At 36.2% G+C, this 17,501-nt stretch overlaps 1 protein-coding gene across 1 annotated transcript in view; it reads left to right on the forward strand.

Annotated features, from left to right (window-relative positions):
- ADAM28 (ADAM metallopeptidase domain 28) overlaps positions 1–17,225 on the forward strand; it is a 58,497-nt gene extending 41,272 nt beyond the window's left edge. The window contains exons 14-24 of the mRNA XM_060013573.1: positions 518–713; positions 3,496–3,598; positions 5,629–5,788; positions 6,496–6,576; positions 6,898–6,976; positions 13,195–13,303; positions 14,211–14,289; positions 15,045–15,101; positions 15,573–15,635; positions 16,513–16,575; positions 17,120–17,225. Of these exons, the coding sequence (XP_059869556.1) occupies positions 518–713; positions 3,496–3,598; positions 5,629–5,788; positions 6,496–6,576; positions 6,898–6,976; positions 13,195–13,303; positions 14,211–14,289; positions 15,045–15,101; positions 15,573–15,635; positions 16,513–16,575; positions 17,120–17,140 (1,011 nt within the window). The 3' untranslated portion in view covers positions 17,141–17,225. The remainder of the gene's footprint in view (positions 1–517; positions 714–3,495; positions 3,599–5,628; positions 5,789–6,495; positions 6,577–6,897; positions 6,977–13,194; positions 13,304–14,210; positions 14,290–15,044; positions 15,102–15,572; positions 15,636–16,512; positions 16,576–17,119) is intronic.
- Positions 17,226–17,501: the final 276 nt, after the last annotated feature.

The raw sequence follows: 17,501 nt of genomic DNA on the forward strand, positions 1-17,501 counted from the left end.
AAAAGAAATATCTGAACATACAATAAAAGGGATTAAGGATTAGGAAACTCTATGCCTGGGGAAGTCTCAGAGCATGCTGATCTGGGTTTATAAACTTATCTTCCTTACTATGGAAGATTTACTTCACCAATAAATCTCTGAAGCTGCAGATTTAAATCTCCTTGAAAAGCTTGTCAAAGATGCATTCAACAGAGGGAGAAATAACTTCCTTCTTTCCATCTAAGATATTGCTCAGTTTTCTTCTGTGTTTTTTCATTGTTATTTCTATAACGTTTGCTCTACAAATTCAGAAGTATTGATTGCTTAAAGACTCAGGGCTTGGCCAAAGTCAACAGAAGAGAGATTATAGGAGATGGCTTCAGCTTATACAGTGAAAACGTGAACTAAAACAGAACGATGCCTCTAACTACGTTGCCAAAAAAAGGCCACAAGGAAAATGTTATTTGAATCAATTTGAGATATTAGGGTTAAGTCAGGTGGAAAAAAAAGCCTTCTCTCCAATTTTATTTCTCTATAGTTTAAAAAGGCTGGTGAGGTGTGCAGACCAGCAAAAGACGAGTGTGACCTGCCCGAAACGTGTGATGGCAAATCTGGTCTCTGCCCGGATGATCGATTCCAAGTCAATGGCTTCCCTTGCCAAAATGGGAAGGGCTACTGCTTGATGGGGATGTGCCCCACCCTGGAGGAGCAGTGCACCAAGCTATGGGGACCAGGTAGGAGGACAAACCCCAGTGATGCTGGCACTACCTTTGTACATACAAAGGAAAATCGTATCACTCCAAGTGACAGTGTTTAATCATGGCCAAAGTAGCATTCTGTCCCTTTCTTCCATCTTAGAGACTGTGCCACTGCTCAAAATCCTGGATAAGTGGAGAATTTTGGTGTTGCTAGATGTAGCAAATAAAAATAAGGACAGTCCAGTTAAATTTGAATTTCAGATTAATTAATTTTTTTTAAGTGTCAGTATGTCTCAAAAAAAATTTTTTTTTAAGTGTCAGTATGTCTCAAAAAAATAAATTTTTTTTTAAGTGTCAGTATGTCTCATGCAATATTTGGGTGAGACTTAGGCTGAAAAAAAGTCTTTATCTGGAATTTAAATTTAACTGGATGTCCTGTACTTTATCTGGCAGCTCTAACCAAAATCCTTCCCAGTTAAGCAGACCCTTGGAAGTGTGTGTGTGTGTGTGTGTGTGTGTGTGTGTGTGTGTGTGTGTGTGTGTGTGTGTGTGTGTAGGGGTGGAATGCAAAGGAGCAGTGAGGAAAACTGAAAGTTTTTAAAATGTTTATTTTGTCCATAATACCAGAATTTTAAAGGTCATATTCTCTGATTACACCATAAAAAAGAAGTTAAAAATAAAAGCATAACTTAAGAATCTTCAAAAACTTTAAACCCAAATTTAAATTATGCTAAATAACTTGATTAGAAGAGCAATTTTTAAAATATCAATTCGTTGGACTTCCTGGATATGATATATATTGTGTAGATATATTTAATTTTCATACCATTTTCTGCTACATTTCCAGATTCCTACTGAAATGGCTGAAGGACTATTTTTAACAGGGAAAATACATATTCCTAAAAATATTTGAGGAAGGTTATCATATGCTGGAAACTTTCTATAATTCCTGAAAATATACATAAGACAAGATGAAGGAAAGCAACAAAAATCACTGATTGACAATATACCCAGAAAAAAAGACACCTGGGAAATAAATGGACAGGAACCTAGAGAAACCCCTGAATGAAAGCCTCTGTATCAGGCTAGGGTGAGCTGAGACACAATTTGAGGAGAAAGCTTGATACCATTGGTGCCTCAGGAAGTGCTCTGATGGTCTGGAATTGGGTTCTGGCTCTCCTCCAGTTTATAGGTAATGCAGATGGACGTGCTAAGTTACAGCTGCAAGCAAAGATGGCTTTGCTGGTTAAAGACCTTGTACTTCCTTGGCTAACTTCAGTATATGGCAGAAACCTGGGGAAAGGAAATCTTCAGCACAGAGATGAAGCTCTGAACATCTCCTTTGTTACTTGGCTATAAATCACTGCGATAAAAACTATTACTTTCTTCTTTCTGCCTGACCCTTCAATATCGCCTCCCTTACAAATCTGTAAATTTTCTAGTACCTAGACACTGTTTTGTTCATAGTTGTTATTCCCAGTGTATCCTAGCACAGTGCCTGACTTTAGTAAATGTTCCAAGTGATCTATTGAATTAATGTTGAATATATTTATCCAATATTGGAATAGAGAAGAACTTTTAAATCATATATTTAAAGGTGGCCTTTATAAAAGACCAGAAAAATAGATTTGCCTAAATAAAATTTCAAATTTTACAATTCACAAGGATCACACATTTATTTTAAATTAGTCTTCAAAGTTTGAAAAGTCTTATAACACATATAAGGGGGGAAAATCACTGTCTTTAACCTCCTATAAATCATTTGGAATTCCAAATATTGAAAATGTGACCAAGGAATAAACAGGCAATTCATCATAAAGAAGTACACGTGTTTAATAAACATTAAAATCATTTTAACTCACTAGCAAGAAGTATGAAACACTATTAATACATCAGCACATGCAATATATGGTAAGAAATATAAATGAAGACAAGTTAATCTTCTACGCTTGTTAAATTGCAAAGCTTTGTTACAGTTAATGCTTAGTGTTGGTGAGGATGTGACAAAACACTTAGTTTAATATGCTCTGGTAAGAGTATGAATTAGTACAATCTTTTCACAGAGAATTTGGAAAAATGTGTGTGCAACCTAAAAAGAAAATGTGCTCCTTTCCTTAGCAATGGTACCCAGGTATATTTATTTACAAAGGATTTTCAGCCAGCATTTTCTTTCTGAACCATGTACTACAGACCAGGCACTCTCCTCAGTGGCTCACATATATTAACTCATTTAATCCTCATAATAACGCTGTGGGGGAGGTACTATTATAGAATCCTCATTTTTACACAGAGCAAACCAAGAGATTAAGGCACTTGCCAAAGATCACACAGCTCTTACTTAACGCCTGAGCTCTTAACCACTGTGTTCTGTTGCCCCAGTTGATGGGGATCTGAGGAAGATTACCTGAGAAATTAAGCATGCGATGCTCATCTCTGTGCCTGGCAGAGTAGAAGTTTGACTAAGCACAGCATCTACCTGTCACAGCTGCACCCTCCAGCAGGATAACATTCCAGTATCTGCCTGTGGGCTGCTACTACGATAACTACGGCTCTTCCAGCTAAGTCTTCAATCATCCAGATGTTTCCAAATATTTAGATAGCCATTATTCAAAAATAGGCTATCTAAAAGATTGTTTTAACTCTAGCCATCTCTCTTGGTATCAAATTAGTGCAACCTATATTTCCAAGAAGGGTCAAGGGGATGATGCTAAAATCGTATTCCTCATGCTGGTTTTCTGTTTCATGAATCCTTTATGGCACTGAACTATTTATCTCTTTTCTTTTCAACTGTGTGCCTACTGACTATGCCTGGTCCCAGGAACCCAGGTTGCAGATAAGTCATGTTTTAGCAGAAATGAAGGTGGGTCAAGTTACGGGTACTGCCGAAAAGTGGATGACACACGCATTCCCTGTAAAGCAAAGTAAGTGGCCTTGTTATTTGAACCTTCCTGCTCATTTTGACACATTCTGATTTATCCCATTTAAAGAGAAAGTGAATTTGGACATCATTCATTTGATAAACATTCATTGAGTGACTATTATATGATATATTTTAGGCTAGGCACTGAGTTAAAAAGACAAATAGGGAATGATCCACTTTTTCCAGTCTCTCATAATGGATGCTTCAAAGGACACCAAGTACAGCTGTTGTTAAATAGAATGAATGTTTGAGACCGAGCGTGCAATAGTTAAATGGGCCTGGTTGGAAATTTGCACACCGATTCTCCAGTATACTTTAGATGCTTTTCCATCTAGTGTCTTTCATTTTGATTCTAGGGTATAAATATGTATCTACTCAGAGAAATAAGCAATATGATGATTGTACAGTTTTATTTAAATTTGCCATGGCATTCCATAAAGAAAAAATACAGTAAGGGAAAGATTGACAATTTACCTAAAGAATTTGTTGTCCTTTTTATATTGATAGTCTGAAAAAAATGATAGAACACCATAAGCAATGAACTTGAGATTTTTTCTATATATTTTCCTTTGATTCTGCAATTTTAAGATGACTTTTAAAATTCAAATGATAATAGATTAAACTTTATACCTGCTCCAAATTTTACACATACAAACTAATGTGTAACCAGAGATTGAATGAAAAAAATCAGCATTTCTCAAAGATTTTCTATTAAAATAACACTGATTTTTCTCAATGATAGATATTACCAAACAAACTATATTTTGGACAGAAGGTCATCTCTTGGGGAGTCTAAGCCTCAAAGATAATCATACCCTGTGGGTTCTTCTTTACAGGAAATCATGAAAATTATGTAAAAGGCAATATGTGTGGGAGAGTGGGGTGGGAGTGTGGCAATATTTAGTCTGAGAGAGTGTGACAGGGAAAAGAGACTAGGGTAATTCCATCTTTCCTCTGTAGAGTGTATACACCCTTGTCCTGTAAAACTTTGTGTGAACACTGGATAATTTCTGCAACCAGAGGCACAAGCATTTCATTTCTTCCCACAGGCTGACCTCCTGGTCACTTCTTGATAGTCTTTGGCTGTAGTGGGAAATAAGCCTGAAAGTCCCTGTGTCCTAGAGCCTTCCTCATAAAGCTCTACCTAAATGATTCAAGAAAAACACCCTCTCAAGTCTGGAGAGAATGCGTGCCTTTCTCCACTCCTCAATGGTATTTTCTAAAAGCCTCAGAGACATCAGAAGAATCTGATTCTACCACTCTCCGAAGAGTTTTTCACAGCATTCCTCTAAATTCTGCATAAAGCAATTGATTCCAATTTTGTTGGCGATGACTTTCTTCCCCTTGCTAGTGAAGGCAAGGCTTTAATGAGTGCTGAGCAGTTTCATCTGAATTTGCAGGGGTTCTTCCAGTAACACACGATGCCTTGGAGTGACCACCGAGGCTCAGCCTTAATACCGATACAACTACAGTCGAGAGAATTATTCTGCTGCCCTTCATGGCAATAAATAACTTAGCTGAAACAAGACAGAAACTGATTTCCTAGGTGCCCTCCATGATGTTAGACATCCATCCTCCTTATAGCTTCTTGCTCCATCATACGTATGACCTCCTTTCCCAAATGTTTCTCTCAGTCTGTGATGGCTTCTCCAACTCCAACCGTCATATTCCAATAAGCAAAAAGGAGAAAATATTGAGAAGAGGACATATACCCTCATGTAAGGGCACCCTCAAGAATCTGCAGTTAAGATTCTGCTTCCTTCCCATTGGCTAGAATTTAGGCAACTGGCCAAAATTTGGGAATATGAGAGCCATGGGATTTTTCTTTTGAGCAACATTGTGCCTTGCTAATACTCAATGGTTCTATTGCTGAAGAATAAGGGGGAAATTGGTATAAAGGAGAACTAGAAGTCTCTGCCGTAGGGGAAAATACCATTAGTTAAATATCGATAGGGAGCCGATTTATATTTGTATAAAACTGCATTTTGGATCCTGCTATTTCAAAGGCAACAAATTTCGGCTTTTCTTCAGTGACGCCCTGTGTGGGAAGTTGTTCTGTAATGGTGGGTCAGATTATCTGCTCTGGAAAGGACATATAATAACGTTCCTGACATGTAAAACATTTGAACCTGAAGACAGCAGTCAAGAAATCAGCATAGTAGCAAATGGAACCAAGTGTGGAGAGAATAAGGTACATTGATTAATGGTGGCTTTTACTCAAAATGTTCTGGTTGTTTGTTCATTTTGTTTGCTTGCTTCTCAAGGCCTCCTTGTGTTTCATGGAGCACAGTTTTTCAAAGTAATGTTTATGCCATTCACGTATACATGACTGCATTCTTGCCTTCAATGTTATTTAATAAGTACCTATTATGTGTTTAGCACTAGGTTGTTAAATTTAGGTAAATTTTATTTCCCCCAAATTGGTATGGTCTCAATAAATGATAGCCATTCTGATGATAATAATGAAAAAAATCGTAACAATACTATTTATTTTTACATAAATGATAATTATCTTAATATTGGAGATGATGTGATATTACCATGTTTTCCATAGTATTTTTGTTTAGGATGCGTACCTTGTACCATGTACAATGCTTAGCTCAGTGCTCTCAGTCTTCAGAGTTGGACTAAAGAGGTGCATTAAAGATGACCCATGAGATATGACGTGAAGTAAGGAAATCTTCTTTAAAGAGGACTTCCTAAATATTTTATTATAAAAATGATCTAGATTCCATATTCTTATTTTCAAAAGGATTTGGTGATTTCCCTAATGAAAAGGCAAGTTTGATAACAATAATAGTAACTAAAAATACAAGGCTAAATACCAAAGTCAACAGTTTGCAGAACTGAAACCACTGGACATTCATGTCTACTTTGTGTTTTTCATATCACTTTCAGGTTTGCATTAATGCAGAATGTGTGGATGTCGAAAGAACTTACAGATCGGCCAATTGCTCCTCTAAATGCAAAGGACATGCTGTAAGTCTTGACAGTGTTTCCCCAAGCTTGCTGAATCTTGTGTCATTTTAGGTCAGACAGTTTGGATGATGTTAAAATAATGTTTCAGCGTTGAATGATTAAAATTATTATCTAACTCCTCACTAGTTTTATTCAATGAAAAATTCCTTCAAAGAACCTAGTACTGAAATTACTATTACTGATTCATACATTACGTAGACAGCTGAAAGGCTACAGAGCAGAGGTTATTCTTTTTTTGGAATGGACTTAATTATGGATGAATCAACCCTCGGGTTGGGGATTAGTCCAGTGAGAAAACTAACAGGATCATTGCTCCTCTAGGTGTGTGACCACGAGCTCCAATGTCAGTGTAAAGAAGGATGGGCCCCTCCTGATTGCGGTGCTTCTTCCATGGTCTTCAGTAAGTAATACTGCACATCTAATGTGAGAAAATTACTCTCCTCTTCCAAGCTTTTATTTCCTGTTATGTAAGATTTCATTGTCTTTTTTCCACTTCTCTTGGAATTCCTATTCTGTAGATATTGAATCCACAATATTAATCCCCAAAGTTTCTACAGCAACTTTTTAATCATATTTTCCACATTCTTATGTTTTTGTGCTACATACAAAAAGATTTCTTGACATTTTATATTTGTCATTTTATTTTAATTTTCCGAATTTTCTTGCTTTATGATTGTTCCATTTTCATAGCAGCCTTGACTGAATGTGTACTAGATATAATATCCTCATAAAACTCTAAGAATATGACATAATTTTTGCAGGTTCACTTTGTTCTCTAGATTGTTTCTTTTGAGTCGAGTTGTTTTGTTTTTTCACCCTGTCTCTTTTATTTCCCTGGGCTGTTTTTCTTCAGTATGTATGATCCTTCTTTCAATGTGGGATTAGGTTGACTTGCTCTTTATAACTAATAATAATAAAATCTTTTCTTATTTTTTGGCCATTTGGATTTTGTTTTTTGCAAAGCATCTGTTCAAGCCATTTTGTTTATTCTTCTATTGGGTGTCTCCCCTGACCCCTTAATAACTTGTGTAAGTTTTAATATATTCTTGATATAAGCTATTTTTTCAGTTATATATGCTGCAAATAACTCCCTTCATTCTGTGTTTTCTCACTGTCTTTGTGATGTCATGTGATTAAAGAAGCTTTTTTTAATTATTATTATTTTTAAAATCTATTTTTGGCTGCGTTGGGTCTTTGTTGCTGCGTGCGGGCTTTCTCTAGTTGCGGCGAGCAGGGGCCACTCTTCGTTGCCGTGCGTGGGCTTCTCATTGCAGTGGCTTCTCTTGTTGTGGAGCATGGGCTCTAGGCGCGCGGGCTTCAGTAGTTGTGGCTCACGGGCTCTGGAGCACAGGCTCAGTAGTTGTGGTGCACAGGCTTAGTTGCTCCGTGGCATGTGGGATCTTCCCGGACCAGGGCTTCAACCCATGTCCCCTGCATTGGCAGGAGGATTCTTAACCACTGCACCACCAGGGAAGCCCTAAAGAAGCTTTTAATTGTAATGTAGTCAATTTGTTAATCATTTCCTTGATTATTAGTTTTTTTTCTTTTTGTGTCCTTTTTAAGGACAATTTTCCTATCCTGAAGTTATGAATGTATACCCATATATTATCTTCTAAAAAGGATTTTTGTATTGCCTTTTCAAATTTAAGTCTATAATGTATCTGGAATTATTTTGTGTGTGATGCACACAAAGTGTGCAATTTCATAATAACAAAAGTGTTAATTCACTGGGAAGACATACAATTCTAAACTTTACTGTAGATAAGAGCATGGTCTCAAAATATATAAGTATTGATAGAACCAGAAGTAATAGCCAAATTCAGAGTTATAGTGGGGGATTTTAACACTCTTGACTCAGTCATTGGTACAACAAACAAACGAGGTATCAGTAAGGGTTAATATATTACACACAGTTAACAAACATGGCATTAAAAACATATGGAAAACACTGCACATAAGTGCAGAACACATATTTTTGTGTTCATAGACAGAACACTTACAATATGGGCTTATGCTGGGTCATAGAGCAAGTGTCAACGAAGTGTTCAATTTCGTTTTTATCTCAGCTAGATGCCCAGTTGTCACACCATTATTCATATCATAAATGACTTTCTAATAAAGCACGTATGTCCATGCACGTGTGTTGTTCTGGGATATCTGTTCTTTGCTGGTGGCCCTATTTGGCTATCCTTATGCCAGTATAACACTCTTTTATTATTGTATCTTTAAAATAATTTTGTTATCTTATAGGAGATCCTTTAACATTGTTCTTCGAGAATGTCTTGGCTATTAGCTTTTGTATTTCCACATATATTTTATAATCAGATTCTCAAGTTACACACACAATTCCTGTTGGGATTTTAATTTAGTGTAAACTACAGCTATACATTTACTTGCAGAAAATGAGCATATATAAAATATTGAATTCCAAACCTACTGACATGAAATATCTATCCATTTACTTAGTCTTCTTTAATTTTGCCCAATAATAGTTAATGGTTTTCACCACAGAAATTTTACATATATTTTGTTTGATTTGTTTTATAAGAAATTAATTTTTATTGTATTTTTAAATGGTATTTTTTGAAAAAATATTTTTCAACTATTACTAGAATATAGAAGGTCAACTAATTTTTGTATATTTATTTTTATATCAAGCACGTCTGCTAACCTCTCTTAATGATCTTAGTAATTTATTTGTAGATTCCATTAGATTTTCTACATATTCAATCATTCTGTTTCAGAAAAATGACAGTTTTGCTTCTTCTCTAATCTTCACCATTTTAATTTCTCATACTTGTTTTCCTTCACTGAGTAGTACTCTTGTGCAATGCTGAATAGAAATAGAGATGGCAAGCCTCTTTGTTTCTTTCCCAATCTTAGGAAAGACTTTCAGTATTTTGCCCTGTTATCTGAAGGTATTCTGTACATATTGGATCCTCTTCATTAGATCAAGAAAATTCACTTCTATTTCTAGTTTGCTAAGAATTTTACCAAATACTTTTTATTTATTGGTTAAGATTTTTACCTCTTTACTCTGTTGGTATTGCAAAATAAATTGATTGATATTTGAACATTTATCTAACGGTGCATACTTTGGATAAACCCAACATGGAAATAGCTCTCACGGATACTGATGGATGATGTTTGCTATTATTTCATGTTCATGAGTGATGCCTGTACTTGCTAAATTTGAGTATCATGGTTATGCTAGACATATTAAATGAAGTGGAGCATTTTCATTCATTTAAATTCTCTGGAAGAGTTTGTATAAGAATGGAAGACTCTTTCCTTAAATATCTGGTAGAACTTGTCAGTAAGCCATGTAGGCCTAGAATTCTGGACAATATTTTAGTTAAAGATTCAGTGTCTTTAGTAGCTATAAGACCCTTCAGGTATTTAATTTCTTCTTATGCAAGTTTTACTATGTTATATTTTTCTTAGACATTTACCTACTTCACCTAAATGTCAATGTTTTGGTTTAAGAGTGCTCATAATACTCACTTATCTTTTCAATATCAATAGTATCTGTAGCATTGTTTTTTCTCTTTTTTTATATTATCCTAACAAAATTTTAAAACTTATTATTCTTTGATTTGTTTTTTTAACATTTTTTTTGCTATTTCAATTTCTACTTTATACAATTCCATTTCCTTAAGTTTATTTCATCTTTAAAAGAAAAATCTTGAAAGGAATCTTTGGCTCATTAATTTTCAGTTTGTAGACCATATCGTAATCGGTGTTTTCATTATCATTTGTTTCAAATTATTTTCTATTTTCTATTTGCTTTCTTCTTTGGCCCTTGAACTGTTTAGACATCTATTTCTTAACATACATGCATATGGAGATTTTCTAGCTTCTGTTAAATTAATACTTAGCATAATTCCATGGGGATCAGAAAACCTACTGTGTTGAGAATATGCTGAAATTTGTTGACACTTGCTCTATGACCCAGCATAAGCCCATATTGTAAGTGTTCTGTCTATGAACACAAAAATATGTGTTCTGCACTTATGTGCAGTGTTTTCCATATGTTTTTAATGCCATGTTTGTTAACTGTGTGTAATATATTAACCCTTACTGATACCTCGTTTGTTTGTTGTACCAATGACTGAGTCAAGAGTGTTAAAATCCCCACTATAACTCTGAATTTGGCTATTACTTCTGGTTCTATCAATACCTATATATTTTGAGACCATGCTGTTATCTACAGTAAAGTTTAGAATTGTATGTCTTCCCAGTGAATTAACACTTTTGTTATTATGAAATGCTTTTGTGTATCTCTAGTCTTCTTGCCTTTTAAAGTCCACAGTTCCTGGAGAAAAATGTAGCTGTACCATATTTCTCTTGGTCTCTTTTGCTTTGGTATAACTTTTTCTTCATACTTTTACTTTCATCCTTTCTGAATCCTCATGTTTTATATCTGTCTCTCATTTTAAAAAATACAGATATATTTTAAAATTTTAGTCTCAATCGTTTTTTAAAAACTTAGTCCATTCAAATTAAATGTAATTACTGATAAATTTGGGTATAATCTACAATCTTATTATATGCTTTTTATTTGTCCTGCCTGGTTCCTGTTCCTTTTTCTCTCCTTTCTTGTTTTCTTATGGACTTACTGAGGATTTTAATCACTTCATTTTTATTTTTATTAATTTGGAGATTATACATTTATTTTATATTCTTTTCGTGGCCAGCATAAAAATTTCCATTTTATTATTTTTAATAGAGACTTTACTTTTTAGAGCAGTCTTAGGTTCACAGTAAAACTGAGCAGAAAGTACAGAGATTTCCCCTATATCCCTGCCCCACACATGCACAGTCTCCCACCGCTAACACCCCCCAACCAGAGTTGAACATTTGTTACAATTAATGAACCTACATTGACATGTGATTATCATCCAAAGTCCACAGTTTACATTAAGGTTCATTCTTGGTTTATTTACTTTTCATTCCTTTCCGCATTTCTGAGCTTCCTTTTATGATCGTTTTCCTTCCTGTGTTTCTGAGTTCCTGCTTTCTCACTCCAAAGTAATTTTCTCTCACTCCAAAATATTTTCCCCCTATTTCTTCAGCACTTCTGTGCTTTTAGGAAGATTTTTTTTTAATTCATTCGTTGTTTTTAGTGAGAGAGCTAGTCCAAATTTCCTAGACCACCATTTCCAGAAACAGAAAGGGCTGTATTTTTTGTTCAATCACTGACATCTTCAACTGTAAACCTGCTTCCTTTTATAGTGCTCTCCATCTGCCTGATGCCCCGGCTTTACCTCTAGACCACATCCTTTCAAACTATGGATGTCTGTGAAGTACTGCCAAGTTCCTCTTTATTTCCTCTGGACCGTGTCACTCTTTTGAAAATAGCTACGATTCTGTTGTTAGTGCAAGTACACTTTTAAAATTCTGAACGCATCTATACTGTTTCTAACACAGATGCTTCAGAACTTTATTTCCTTTGACTTTTTGGGTAGGAATTTTTATGGAGGGTAGAGAGTATTAGGTATTTGAACTGTTATTATCTTACCTAGAATTCTACTTCTGAGGTCTCTATCTCTCTGCACGCATGTGTGCTCACACTTGTGAACTTTTCTTGCATTTATGCAAAAATCATTCTTATTATTCATTTACTGATCTCCGCCATCTCTGTAATAAGAGAGCAGTAGCTGTTTGCATTGCTCTTCAAACTTGTACCTCCTGGTCTTTGTGCTTTCAGATTATTATAAGAGAAATGAATACATGAGATAGCAAAAGATTGAAGTTGCATTCTTTATTAGATTAGTAGGTAAAAAACACCCTATAAATCAAAAAACTTTGTTAGAACCATTCCCCAGTTCACAAGGTCACATAATTTTTTTGTCCATAATAATTCCACTATAGAGCAAACGTCAGCAGGACACTCACTTATGTCCTGTCTATCTATCACTTATCAGTTATCCATCAATTCTCTTTTTCACGTCTCAGCTTCTTACTTGCTACTAAGAGGAATATGATTTCAAGTCTTCAGATTCTTTTCACTGGTTTTATTCCAAGGCTGAATTTTAACAATGTTTCCCTCCTCTTCCGCATCCTCCTTACTTCATATTCTTTCAGCCCTTTGTTTTCAATTTATTACAAACATCATCCCTTCTAAGAATTCCCAGTAGTATGATGCTTTACCTATCTCGTGTAAAATGTTCTCCCTAGACATCCTCTTACTTTCTTCTATCTAAAAAATATTATAATAATCATTATCAAAATATATTTTCATTTTACTGGCTATGAGAGATGTTCCAGGGACTGCATGTCCTTTGGGGAAAAGGTAGGCAGAGTTTGTGATAAATAAAGAAATAAGGGGGCTTCCCTGGTGGCGCAGTGGTTGAGAGTCCGCCTGCTGATGCAGGGGACACGGGTTCGTGCCCCGGTCCGGGAAGATCCCACATGCCGCGGAGCGGCTGGGCCCGTGAGCCATGGCCGCTGAGCCTGCGTGTCCAGAGCCTGTGCTCCGCAGCGGGAGAGGCCACAGCAGTGAGAGGCCCGCATGCCGCAAAAAAAAATAAAATAAAATAAAGAAATAAGGACCAGTGTGATGTATACTTGTGAATTTCCCCTATTCTCACGAGGCTCTCGTTCTCCTGGCTGCAGATTTCTCCATTGTGGTTGGGGTGCTGTTCCCTGTGGCCGTCATATTTGTGGTGGTTGCTATAGTAACCCGATGCCAAAGCACCAGAGGAAAGCGGAAGGAAGTCCGGAGGTAGGCATTATCTTGCCTTGGGGACGTTTTTGGCCTTTAATTCACTTCAAATGTAAGGACCCAAACTATCCAATTTAATTTTAGTTTACTTCAAATACTCAGAAATAAGTACAGATACATTTTTCTTGGACCAGAAGCTAGTTATTCTTTTTATTGGGAAATTCTTCACAGTAAGATCTCCTTTTTCTCTTCTATTAATCACCGTTTATAATTAATAACTCTCATTATTAAAGATGTTTATGCTCATTATCCAAATACAGTATCTAAAATATCGCTCATAGCTTTATGACAAGCACTCTGCTTAGCCCTTTTACATATGTCATTTAATCTTCATAAGGAAATAATAGTTCCTATTATTCCCATTTTATAGATGAAAAGGTGTTATAGATTGATCCTCACAACAGTCCTGCAAGGCTAGGCACTTCACTTTTTTACTGATGTGGAAACAGAAGCTCAGGGAGATAAACTAACATGTTCAGAGTCTTACAAAGTAAGTAATGGAGTCTAGGTTTGCACATACATCAGTCAGTCTTTCAAAGATAATCTTGACACTACAGTCTCTTTCTAGCATTTTTTAAAAATTGATTTATTCACCCAGAATGGGCTTTTAATAAATAATGAATAAAACAAATCTTTAAGTAAATGGCATAATTTAGATAAAAGTTGGATTCAGCATCTTCATTATTAGGTTTCAGGGATTGGTAGAGAATGGAAAAGAAAATTAGTGGTAATGATTATTAATTACAAGACAAGGAAACCTGCAGGATGCCCTAGGGAGCAGATGAAAACCCAGTCAATTACCAAGTATGAAACAATGGGCAGAGGACACTAGCAGACTTCTCTTGAATCTCCCTCTCACGGGGAAGGAATTTCTAAGTCAGTTTATATGATATGCTTTCACATGCAGGCCACTGTCTACCACTGACACCGGGCCACACAAGCAGAAGAGGAAACCACAGACGGCGAAGGCTGTTCAACCCCAAGAGGTGAACCATAGTCTGTACTGTGTTTGCCCTGGGTCCCAGTTTGTGATTCTCTCACTCTTGTCCTGACCAGCTAGCTGTCATTTCTACTCAGCAGTGTTTTACAAATCCATCTCACTAGTTAGTATGCAGCAAGGACTGTGGGCTCTGAACTACACATTCAGAAAGTTCACCTTTGCCTTTTGTTCCACGCAAGAGTCTCTACAATTCAGAGGCTGCTTTGCTGGGGTTCACAAAATGCAAAGAGAAGAAAGAGAAAGGGGAGGGCAGATGACAGCTCTCTCTCCTTTTCTCTCTGTGGGATTCTAGGTTGATTCCTTATTCCTTTTGCAATATCCCAATAATGACAATAATATGTATACTTGTATGACAACACCTGTAATATGTATAATCCTTAATGCCCTAGTTGTGTCCTGCAAGTTTAAAAATTTAAGTGGCAATTGCCTAATGACAATGACATTGGTAATAATGTTTTTGATGGAAACTTACCCATCTCTGATAGCTCTGTACACAGCAGAATGCAGCAGCTGGGCCACTGTGATTTTCCATCCAATCTCTTAGTGTCATCTTAGTTCTGAGCTCACATCAGAAAGGGCTGCTTTATTTGGAAGCTGAAATTAGGACACCGATCATTTTTTAAAATTTATTTTTATTGAATGAAGCATTCTTTAAATTCTATAGTGCTTTACAATTTTCAAAGTTTTCACACACATGATTTCATATAAACCCATTTTAAAATTTTATTTTTTTCTTTTTAGATGAAGCTGGACACACCTGACCTTCTGGCAGAGGAGGATGCGCCTCCAGCTTCTGTTGTGAGTTGGTAACGTCTCTTAAAAATCCCTTCCAATCTAACCTCAGGGGAACGCTAGTGAAAGACATAACCCACAATGCCCAATTATTTCTTCAGGAGAATGTTCAGATCTGTGTGAATATTCATAGAAAATATGGATTCTTCTGCAAAACGTTTTGAAAAGACGAAATACGAGCTTGCCTTTCCATTATACTACTAAATTTAACCCTTCAACCTGAGTTACTGGGTCTGAAAAGCTAATTCATTAAAGAAGAGAACCGATCTGCTTCATAGAATGCCATCTTCATCATATGTCTGTTGGCATCGAGCTTGTTTCTGAACTGCATGTGCGCCCCTTAGTGAAAGCAATTAAATGTACAGGTTTAGAAGATTCCTAGTTCTCCGTTTCTGAAAGTGATTTAAGCCTTTCCGTTAAGCACACCTGTTTTCGAGGCCCCATTTTTTAATTTTTTTTTTTTTACCTTCTTACTAGCTAATTACGAAGCCAGATTTTTCTCCACTGCTGATTCCTACATCTGTGTCATTCTCTTTCCTTGTAAGTATCAGATGGTCACTGGTGGTGTTTTAAATGTCTCTGGTGCCCAATGTGAAGGGTGTCTTCAGATCTCTGGGTTCCCTTTCAGGATACGCTAAGCTAACCTGAGATATCATAGCCCATAGGAATATCTGAGAAAGAAGGCCTACTCACTATCTACAAATTAGAATGGCTATTAATTTTTTTACTGTTAAAAATAGTTCTACTGTTACATGATTGTTAAGAAATGATAAATGGTTCTGCTGCAGAAGTTGAACTGTCTCCTTCACAGGTTAGTTTCTAGACGCTCTTTTTGGAGGATACAAAATTGTATTATAAATTAGACTGTACTTGTTTATTCTAGACAGAATAAGGTCTATATTATTCACAGTGTTCTAGAGGAGGAAGGGTATGAAAAACGGAGCACATGAAGGCACACCCAGAATAAAGGCCAAGCACTCATGAAGCAACAGGTAGAGTCAGTCATTCGCTCAAGTGGATCCTGAACATACTCCCCTGATACTTGGTACTTTGTTGTGAGTACATGAGAAGGAATTAAAACTTAAGGTCCTTTTTTCCAATAATTTTTACATTTTTGGTAGGAAAACAAATCATATGCATATGGAGCACTTAACTCCTCATATATTACGTGTGCCAAAGCAGGCAATACTACTGAGAGAAGTATGGCGAGGGGACAATGAATGGGGTAGGAATGGGAAAGTAAGAGGAAGGTCCATTGACTAAGTGGTTGGAATTTGTACTGGACCCTGAGGGTTGGGTGGAAGTTAAAATAAGTGACAAGGAGGTAGGAAGGATTTAAATAAGGAAATAAGTATAGCAAAGATGGGAACTGCACAACATTTCTAACGCCCTCCCATTATTTTTGTCCCTAATATAGCATAAAGACATAAAAGGACTTTCCTCTGCTGTTTTCAAGGATAAGCCAATGTCTGCACTTAAAGTAAGAGACCGATAACCAAACTATTCTAATCTTGTAGCCCTCCTAGAATCGAGGACAGAAGTGCTAACCATGTCTTCCTAGAAGATGCTCACTAAGGACCGTGTCTATATGAGTATATTTTGGGTTCTAGTATATGTCTTCCTTCTGAGCTTGGACAAAAACCAAGAGAAAGAAGACGTAAGGGTCTTTGCTAGAAAGTGATGATGACCCCAATATTCTTTGTTTTCTCAGAAAAATTACCCAGGGATAGTGAGAGGGAGAAAATTCTCCACAGAAAAATTACTCAGCATGGCATAATTCTTCTCCTGATGCCCCACCCTCTACAACTGATAAGTGGCCAGGTGGATAGTTGAATCCCAGTTGTGATGTTTTTCTCTCCTTTCTCTACCCTCTTATGTTTCCACTCCTTCACTGTGAAGTATCAAGCTACAGAATAGCAAGAGTGACTACAGATAAATCATTTTAATTTCTTAATAGTTCAAAGTTATGTAATATCTAAGTTTTTAGGGAAAGTTCATTATTTAAGAGTTCTGTCTTTTTTTAGGGCTCCAATCCAGAAGTCTGAAGTAACAGCTAAACAAGGATTGGTGGGTAAATGATCAACTTAGAAGACTGGACCATCTGGATGGAAGAGAAATGTACTAATATTGCTCTTGACACTCAAGGACGTTACTATTTCTTGATTATACTTTGAAGACATAAAACTTTCAAGAGAGACATACTCTTGATAATCTTTGTATGAATTAAAATTTTCTGTTCTCTATACTCACGGGAAAGAGGATGGCTCTAAAGAAAGAGTTATAAAGCTGAAATCTCTAATTAGGTGAATTTCCTAACCTTTCCCACCCCTGCTTTTTTACTGTGATGTTGACTAATATTTGTTAAAGGGTTTTGAGCACCTTGATTTCCTCATTCAGTAGGAATTA

Source organism: Delphinus delphis, chromosome 6 (genome assembly GCF_949987515.2).
Source record: "Delphinus delphis chromosome 6, mDelDel1.2, whole genome shotgun sequence".
NCBI classification, from domain to species: domain Eukaryota; kingdom Metazoa; phylum Chordata; class Mammalia; order Artiodactyla; family Delphinidae; genus Delphinus; species Delphinus delphis.